Raw genomic sequence first — 8,723 nt, 5'->3', positions numbered from 1 at the left:
ATGGGGTGCGGGGTTTAGGGAGAGCGCGCGGTCGGCACTTCTCCGGACACGGGCCGCCGCCCTTCATGAGAGCTGAGAGCCCGTCCTTGATGCGGCGAGCCCGAAGAGCGCCGCGTAGGGCTTCTCGCGCAGGCATGGCCGGGTCGAACGCCGCGTCGACTGGAGCGGCGATGACGGCGGTCGGGTCGATGTCGAGGACGGGCCGAGACGTGACAGTGACCGCGCGAACGCCCTGTGCCGCCGGGGAGCAGGTGCGTCATTCAAGTGCTTGAATGGGAGGCACCCACGGGGCGGTAATGCAGCGGCGCACCGCACTCTCGTCCGCGATGTCCGTGTAGCACTCGATGGTCGCCTGCGACAAGCCGCCGCGGTGCGGTTGTAGGCCTTCGAGCAGGTACGCGCAGACGGTACGCCGACCTCGTACTGCGAGGGAAGCGGCAGCGACCGAGGAGGCGACGGTGAAGTGGGCTGCCGGCATGCCGGAGATGGCGACGCGGGCCTGCGCGAGGGCGAGGAGAAGGGTGGAGGCAGGCGGGAAGGCGGGCGGGCGGAGGGGGGAAGACGATCTGGAGGGGGGGAAGGGGGGGGGGGAGGGAGGGAGGGGCGAGGGCGCCGCGGCCGGCACCTTCTCCGGACACGGCCCGCCGCCCTTCATGAGAGCTGAGAGCCCGTCCTCGATGCGGGGACGAGCCCGAAGAGCGCCTCGTAGGGCTCTTCGCGCACACATGGCCGGGTCGAACGCCGCGTCGACTGGAGTCCAGCAAAGAAGAAAGAGTGTGCCCGCCGTGCCGGCGGAGGGAGGCGCTCGCCTTGTTGCCGAAGCTGGCGGTGGCGGGGGCGTCGGCAACCGGGTCGGCGACGTTGAGCGTCAAGGCGACGATGTCTGGGCAGGAAGGAGGCGGACGGCAAAGCGGTGACGGAGTCGGCGGTGGAGAAGTCGGAGGTGAGCGCGGAGAGACCCGAGGCGCGACCGCCGCACGCAGCGAACAAAGAGCGCTGGTCCGCGATGTAGCAGATGTTGTCCGGCACGGAGAGCGTCAAGGGCACGCGCGCGCCAGCCGCCGCCGTTGAGATTCAGTCGCTCGTGGGCTGTGGTCGAGGGTCTTGGGAGTAGGCAGTAGCTGTGCCGCGCGCGCTGTGGGCTGTGGGTCTGTCGTTCGGTGCGTGTCAGATCTAAGATGGGAGTGCATGCGCCGGCAAACAGCGGCAAACCTGGCGTCGTCGCCTACACAAGCAGGGGCGGGGCGTCAGAGCCGGCCGGGCGGAGCGGCGTAGCGAGAGCACGCCTCGATGCTCTCGATGATGAAAGGTTTGGGTGTGATCACACACGCGACGAATTCCCGTCTTCGATTTCTTTTCGCCGGAATTTTTTTCTTTGTATGTGTCATGAGAGAGTAGTGCAACTTGCCGCACAAATTCGCCCCCTCTCTCTCGAACGACACACAGACACAAACAAGCTCACAAGACACACAGCCAGCTGGCTGCCACACACCCTGAGTTGGCGTACACATAACTCAAGGCCGCGCACCCCCCCTGTCGTCTCCCCCAGCCAAGTCGCCGAAGGAACAAACACGGGCACAACAACACAACAGACGACAGGGGCGAGCGCGTGAGGCTGGAGCAGTCTTGCTCCTCCTCTAGCAATCGCCGCCGACCGCGAGGCCGGACTAGACCGTGTGTGGGGTCATGTGAGGTGTCTCTGGTCACTCTCCTCAGGGGCTAGCCGCCGGCCGCTAGCCCTATCTCGCACTCACTGGCGGTGACAATTCTATGGGTGAGCGTGTGCGAGTAGAGGCGCGTGAGCCGATTCTTGATCGCATGCCATTGGCATATAACTTGGCTTGGCGTGCGACCTCAGCGCGCCCGCCGTCAGCTCGACGGGGCGCGCATGTCAGCGATCGCACGCTCTGGCCTGTCTGGTCTTAGATCGTTATTTTGAGAGTAGACTCGAGTTGCCCCCCTCGTCAGTCCTGCACGAAGCTTCCGCTCCGAGAATACGTACGGAATACAAGGGGGGGGGGTGGCGAATACGTCAGAACGGGGGGGAAATACGGAATACAAGGGGGGTGGCGAATACGTCAGAAGTACGTACAGTCAGAAGCACGTACAGAATACAAGGGGGGTGGCGAATACGTCTGAACTGTGTGGTACGTAGGGGCGCAGCGGCGGGCAGGCGTGTGGTTAGGCACCCGGGCAGCAAACCATGCGAGATGACTCGGGATTGCCCGAGACAGCCCGAGATTACCCTAGATTACCCGACACGACCCAAGATCACCCGAGATTACCCGAGATCACCCGAGACGACCCAGGAGCACCCGAGATTACCGGAGATTGCCCGAGACGATCCGAGATTACCCGAGATTACCCGAGATTACCCGAGTCGGCTCGAGATTACCCGAGATTACTTGAGATTCCCTAGTTTGCCCGAGATCACTCGGGATTGCCCAAGATAGCCCGACCTCGAGGCTACCCGAGCTCGAGATTACTCCACGCGACTGGCGTGTGAATAGCCTCGAGCAATCGACGGTTGGGCGAGGCCCTTGATTAGTTAATAATTAGGTGAGGACATGTCATCACAGGGCCCTGACGTGTGAATAGCCTCGAGCAATCGACGGTTAGGCGAGGGCCTGAGCGTGTTTGTGGTGTTGGTGTGGCGTCTGAGCTTGGATCTGTGACTAAAGCCGGTTACCACTGATGGATCCCCACCCGAATAACACAGGCAGCCGGCGCAATCCGCAACATCACCGTCGGAGAAGATCAGCTGGCCATCGGCCGCAAGCAGGCGGGCGTACGCGCGGGCGCGGTGGCGGCGGTGTGTGAGGCGCTACGCTCTCCGGAGGTGGCTGCGGACGAGGAGGACGTCGAGATGTGCATCTCCGCGCTGCTCAACCTGTTCAGCGAGGTGACCGCCCGTGCCTTTGAGGAGCAGCTGCGCCCCGCCGGGGGCATCCGCGGGCTGCTGCGCGGCAGCGTCCTCCCATCGCTCAAGACGCACGCGAAGGCGGAGGGCGTGCTGATGTTTGGCATGTCGGCCCTCAACACCTTCACCCTCTCCGCCGAGTGCGGCCGCGACAAGCAAGAGCGTTGCCGCCAAGCGATGACCGACGGCGGCGTGGCGGCGCTGGTGAGCATCCTCCGCTCGCACCCGCGCCACGAGACGCTTCGCAACGGCTCCCTCGCCACCCTGCTGGGGTGGTACGAGGCCTCTGCGAAACCTCCAGCCGCGCAGAGGAGCGCAGCGAACGGCGGCGACGACGAGGCCTGCCCCGTCCGCGTGGAGTACATCGAGGCGGGCGTCCTCACAGCCGCGCTGCGTGTGCTCAAGACCACCAATGGCTGCGTCGAGCACGCCTACGAGCTGATTGGCTGGCTGATGAAGACGCACCCGGGCGGTATGGAGCCCTCAGCTGCGGAGCTCTCCGAAGCTGTGCGGGCGATCTTCCCCGACCCCGCCTCCTTTCGCCGGGCCCTTGCCAATGCCGCCAGTCGCGCCTCGGCTGGCAGTTAGGCTCACGAAACAGGCGGTCTCTCCGACAAGGCGACACTTCAGCGTACACGTATAGGAATAGGTTTTTCATAGAATCTGTTGGAGTTGTGTGGGCAGATTTTATGTGCGGTGGTACGGCTCTAGTGGCCGCCGCGCTATCTCGTCGGCGAAGCCCTCGTGCTTCCTTGATCACTCGAGATCACACGCACTCATTGGTCCCAGGCTAGCTCACCCGCCACCCCTGCACCCCGCGCCCCTGTTAGCGCACGTGGCGGCCTGGCAAGAAGCATTCCGATCCACCCGCCGGCAGAGCGCCCAGCGGCAAGCACGGCCCTTGTCCACACCGACGACCGCGCACTCCTTGAGCGCCGGCCTCGCCGCCGTCACCGCCACCCACTGGTGTGTGCTGGCGCAGCTCACGTCCGCTGCACGTCGCGGGGGCGGGTGCCGCCGCCGCCGCCGAAGGGCCGAGCCACCGTTCACGGTACCTCGCGTACAGCATTGCGTCGTGCGGCGCGGCGTCGCGGACGGCAGCGCGGAAAGCCGCGTCGCCCTCCGCCGTCCACGTCTTGCCGTCGCTGAAGCCGCTGTGGTTCCGCTTCGCCGCAAACTCGGGGCGGAACCACGCTGACTTGTGCGTGTGGCCCGGATCGACGCAGTGCGGCGGCATGGCCCCACTTTTTTATTTGGACCAGGCGGGCAGCCGAGGCGCATCCTGCCGCAGAGCTCGCGCATGAAGGCGGGGAGGGCCTCGGTCACGCCCACCACGTCCACCCTCCGCAGAAGCTCCTCTGCCTTTTCGAGGTCGGTCTTGTTTGAGCCAGGAAGCACCCCCTTGGCCAGCAGCCACGTCTGCAGGTTTGGGTTCCGCGTCGCAAACTCCGCCGCCGAGGCGCACTCGCGAGTGTACTTGCCCGGGTTGGGAACGCGAAAGTCGTGGCAGATTCCGGGGCCGTAGTAGAGCCACCAGCTCGCGTAGAGTGCGACCGGCTCCCGCAAGGTGAGGGCCAGCAAGACGGAGGCGCGGAAGACGGAGGCCAGCAAGACGGAGGCTTGATCAAGTCGATTGTCTGCTGCCAAGACCTTTCTACCTACCTACCTACCGCACACTCGGTGTCATCTCTTCACCTTCACACTGGTCGAGTCATAGGTGCGAGGGGCGTGGACGGCGGAGCTGGATCACACCAATCGTGGTCTGTACTGCTACGCATATGCACAGAGGCCCATATGCATACGCATCACATTACGCCCTCTCGGGATATCCCGCCATATCCCGCCATATCCCGCCATATCCCGCCATATCCCGCCGCGGATACCGCGAAAGAAACCGGCCAGCCTAGGCATACCACCCGCACCTACCACGCACGTGGCGGCCGACGCCGCCGCCGAGACCGCTGCATGTCACTCCCCTTTCTCCCGGCCGAGGAGCGAGGTGGGGCGGGGCGCGCGCGGGTGGCGGCGGGTGTGCGGGATGTCTGTGGGCCCGAGAGCGATATACCATGTGCGCCTTGCTTTGTTTCCTAACATCGAAGGCAAGCTCAAAAAGAACATTTTTGTTGAGGACGTAGCTGTGAGCGCTGTCAGAGCGGTGTTTCGACACCGATATCGTTCATCCTATACTTCACAGGTAAGTGTAAGCGGAGCAGCTGAGTAGATACAGCGAATCCTTTGTGTTCACACCTGCAAGAGCAGGTGTGAACCGATTTCGGCGTTAGCCGTCGGTATGTCTTGACCCCCCCCCCCCGGGGGGACGTGTCCCCCTTCAGCAGGCCAAGAGGACACCTGTTGAGGTAAAGGTACATGTCGATGTCTCTCGCCGACGCCACTCGACTTTTAGCCGACCTCGCCGACCAGACGGCGACGCTCTCGCCGACCGGCTCCGAGACTCTGGACGTGGGCGGCTGGCAGGTCGTCGTCGCCGACGGGCACGCGGTGCTGCCTGAAGGCATGATGCACCTGCCGGACCGGGCGTTCCGCAACCGCGCCTCTCTCGTCTCGGTCGCCTTCCCGCGCAGCCTTGCCTCCATCGGCAGCAACGCCTTCGAAGGCTGCTCCTCGCTCTCCTCCATCGACCTCCCTGCCGGCCTCACCGCCATCAACAACCACGCCTTCCGCCGCTGCTCCGCCCTCTCCTTGCCCTGTGTCCGACCCCTTTTGCGCAGCAACACCTTAAACTTTTAGGCCCTCCAAATTCGGGTCGGAGCGTAGCGGAGTGGGCCCCGAGTTTGAAAAGGGCGACGGACGCTTGCGTCCTAGCCTCCAGCAACGCCTCCCTCCCCGGCGCAGAGGGGCCCCCGGAGGGATGCTCAACCGCTCCACGCCACGCCGCTTGCGGCGGTCCTATTCCCAGCTCCGCTGAGGGCCCGTGCGTTATTTCTTTCTCCGGTGTACCTGTGTTAGTGCCAGTGCGCGCCAGTCCCGTGCCCAGTGTTGTGCGCGGGAGGCGCGAGGAAATTCTTTTGTCTAAATTCTTTCTCCTCCACCGGTCCTCGGGTCATGCACGCAGTGCTGCCGGTCTCGCTGGCCCTGCTTTCGCCTCGCTCGCCAGCCCTCGCCTCGACGCCGGCATGGACCGCTTCGCCTCGCATAGCTCGGCCGGCGGTCATGCTGGCCGCGCCGCGCGACGACAGCCCCTCCTCGCTCTTCTCGCCAGAGAGCTGGACTGAGAAGGGCTTCGACGGCGTCCAGCGGCTGCCTGCCGCCTGCCGCGCGGCGGAGGCGACGACGGCGGAGGCGGAGCACCTAGCGCTCGCCTTCCTCTCTCAGGACGCCGACTCCGTCGTCGCTCGCACCCTCTCCAAGGCGGGCTCCTCCGCGGCTTCGCTCAAGCGGCAGCTTGAAGACTTCAGCGCTCGGCAGCCCAAGGTGAAGGGCGCGGCGCCGGAGCAGCCGTCGGTCGGCGCGTCGCTGCTCGCGCTGGTGCGCGGCGCCAACAACGAGCGAGCCGCGCTCGGCGACGAGTTCCTCTCCGGTGACGGAGCTCACTCCTTCCGGAAGCCTCCGGACCCTTCCCAGACCCTTCCAGCACCCTTCCCTCTCCCCGCCACACCGTCGCCCGGACCTCCCACCCCGTTCCGCTCCGCCAGGCGAGCACGTGCTGATCGCGCTCGCCGAGGAGCCTCGCTGCGGCCGCGCGGCGCTGCGGGCGGGAGGGGCTCTGCGCCGCTCGGTCCGCTGCGGGAGCCGTCGGCGGAACCTTCCGTGAACTTTCCTCTGCAGGCGGAGGGTCTCGACGCGGCCAAGCTGCGGACTGCGGCGGACGAGGTGCGTGGCGGGCGCAAGATCAGCTCAAAGGACCCGGAGGCCGCCTACGAGGCGCGCGAGAAGGCCGACGCTGCCGCCTGGAGGAGCCTTCCCTCTTAGCCTTCCCGGGGCCTTCCTGCAGGCGCTGGAGAAGTACTCGCGCGATCTCACGGCGGAGGCAAAGGCTGGGCGGCTCGACCCGGTCATCGGCCGCGACGACGAGGTTCGCCGCGCGATGACCGTCCTCTCTCGGCGCACCAAGAACAACCCGATTCTGCTCGGCGAGCCCGGGCGTGGGCAAAGGCAGGAGCGATCGAGCCGTCGACGGACGGATTGACCCATCGGCTGATTAGGCGAGCCGGGTGTGGGCAAAACGGCGATCGCCGAGGGCCTCGCGCAGCGCATCGCCGCGGGAGACGTGCCCGAGAGCTTGCGCGGCCGCAGGCTGCTCGCGCGGTGGGGGGAGGAGAGAGACGCGTCGCATCGTTCTCGCCATTCCTGCTTGGCGCTGCAGGCTGCTCGCGCTGGACATGGGCGCGCTCGTCGCGGGCGCAAAGTACCGAGGCGAGGTCGAAGGCGGCTCGTGGCGGGGTGGTGTGGGCGGCGCTTCGTCACGCCTCTAGCTGTGGGCAGGCGAGTTCGAGGAGAGGCTCAAGGCGGTGCTGAACGAGGCGACCGAGGCCGAGATGCGCCGAGATGCGCCGAGATGCGCCGAGATGCGCCGAGATGCGCCGAGGTGCGCCGAGGTGCGCCGAGGTGCGCGGAGGTGAGCAAAGATGAGCCGAGAGTCTGTGCTGCGCGAGGTGACCGAGGCGGACGGCGCCATCATCCTCTTCATCGACGAGATCCACACCGTCGTCGGGGCCGGGAAGGCGGACGGCGCGATGGACGCCGGCAATCTGCTCAAGCCAGCGCTCGCGCGCGGTCAGCTGCGCTGCATCGGCGCGACGGCGAGGCGCGGCGGCAGCGAGGGAGCGGCGTCTCCGTCAGGCCCACCGCTGTGCGCAGGCGCGACGACGCTGGACGAGTACCGGCAGCACATCGAGAAAGACGCGGCGCTCGAGCGGCGCTTCCAGCAGGCCGCCGTGGCCGGTGGCGGAGGCGACCGCGCTGTGGTCCATGCCTCTCTCCTCCTCCCATCCGCAGGTCTTCGTGGCCCAGCCGACGGTGGAGGCGACCACCGGCATCCTGCGCGGCCTCAAGGAGCGGTGCGAGCAACAACCTCCACCTGCTGCGTCGCACCGGCATCGCCGTGCGGGAGGAAGGAGCGGATGAGTCGGTCCTGATGCGTGCAGGTACGAGCAGCCCGCCACGGCGTCGCCTTCAGCAGAGAGTGGACGACTCGCTCACCACGGGCGAATCCTCGCCAAAGGTACGAGCTCCACCACGGCGTCGCAATCTCGGACGCGGCGCTGGTGGCCGCGGCGGCCCTCTCCGACCGGTACATCTCGGAGCGCTTCCTGCCCGACAAGGCGAGGCCGTCCCGAGACGGCTGTGGACGGCGCGCCAGCTGTGAGCGGCGCCCTCCTCGCAGCGCTCGCACCGCCGTGACCAGGCGATCGACCTCGTCGACGAGGCGGCGGCGAAGCTCAAGATGGACGCCACGTCGCGGCCGCAGGCGAGGAGCTGAGATGGAGCCGAGACGAGCCGAGAGGAGCTGAGAGCAGCCGAGAGGAGCCGAGAGGAGCCGAGAGGAGCCGAGAGGAGCCGAGAGGACGCCACCCCGCGGCCGCAGGCGCTAGACCGGGGGTGTGGGGGGGGGTGGGGTGGGGGGTGGGGGGGGTGGGGGGGGGGGGGGGGCCTTTTGAACGGGCCCTGACCAAAGGGCCCCCCCCCCAGGCCCTGGACGAGGTGGAACCCCCCTTGGTCCAGGCCGGAGGAGGGAGGAAACCTCCCTCACCCCTGGGGAGATGCGGGGAGATCCCGGGGACCTTTGGGGGGGTAGGCCAAGATGGAGGATTTCTCCTTCCCCAAGGAGGCGGCCCCCGACCCG

General features: G+C 66.7%; 3 protein-coding genes across 3 annotated transcripts in view; 2 read left to right on the top strand and 1 right to left on the bottom strand.

Annotated features, from left to right (window-relative positions):
• Nucleotides 1–727, bottom strand: part of EMIHUDRAFT_470631 (putative heat shock protein 40) — a gene marked incomplete at its 5' end in the record, with an annotated part of 3,650 nt that extends 2,923 nt beyond the window's left edge. The window contains 3 exons of the mRNA XM_005766627.1: nt 39–232; nt 311–499; nt 626–727. Coding sequence (XP_005766684.1) covers nt 39–232; nt 311–499; nt 626–727 — 485 coding nt within the window. The remainder of the gene's footprint in view (nt 1–38; nt 233–310; nt 500–625) is intronic.
• A 4,692-nt stretch (nt 728–5,419) lies between these two features.
• EMIHUDRAFT_59072 (hypothetical protein) lies at nt 5,420–5,617 on the top strand (the record flags this gene model as incomplete). Its single annotated transcript, XM_005766626.1, has 1 exon — nt 5,420–5,617. A coding segment is annotated over one exon (198 nt), but the record flags the coding sequence as incomplete, so codon positions are not given.
• Nucleotides 5,618–6,091: 474 nt separating this feature from the next.
• The window catches only part of EMIHUDRAFT_246308 (Clp protease), a gene marked incomplete at both ends in the record, with an annotated part of 4,859 nt that continues 2,227 nt past the window's right edge, over nt 6,092–8,723 (top strand). The window contains 8 exons of the mRNA XM_005766625.1: nt 6,092–6,458; nt 6,574–6,656; nt 6,707–6,751; nt 6,873–7,023; nt 7,084–7,148; nt 7,576–7,845; nt 7,877–7,938; nt 8,103–8,145. Of these exons, the coding sequence (XP_005766682.1) occupies nt 6,092–6,458; nt 6,574–6,656; nt 6,707–6,751; nt 6,873–7,023; nt 7,084–7,148; nt 7,576–7,845; nt 7,877–7,938; nt 8,103–8,145 (1,086 nt within the window). The remainder of the gene's footprint in view (nt 6,459–6,573; nt 6,657–6,706; nt 6,752–6,872; nt 7,024–7,083; nt 7,149–7,575; nt 7,846–7,876; nt 7,939–8,102; nt 8,146–8,723) is intronic.

The sequence above is a fragment of the Emiliania huxleyi genome (genome assembly GCF_000372725.1).
Source record: "Emiliania huxleyi CCMP1516 unplaced genomic scaffold EMIHUscaffold_503, whole genome shotgun sequence".
NCBI lineage: Eukaryota > Haptophyta > Isochrysidales > Noelaerhabdaceae > Emiliania > Emiliania huxleyi.
The sequence above is the reverse complement of the archived record's forward strand: the minus strand, read 5'-3'. Positions and strand labels throughout refer to the sequence as shown.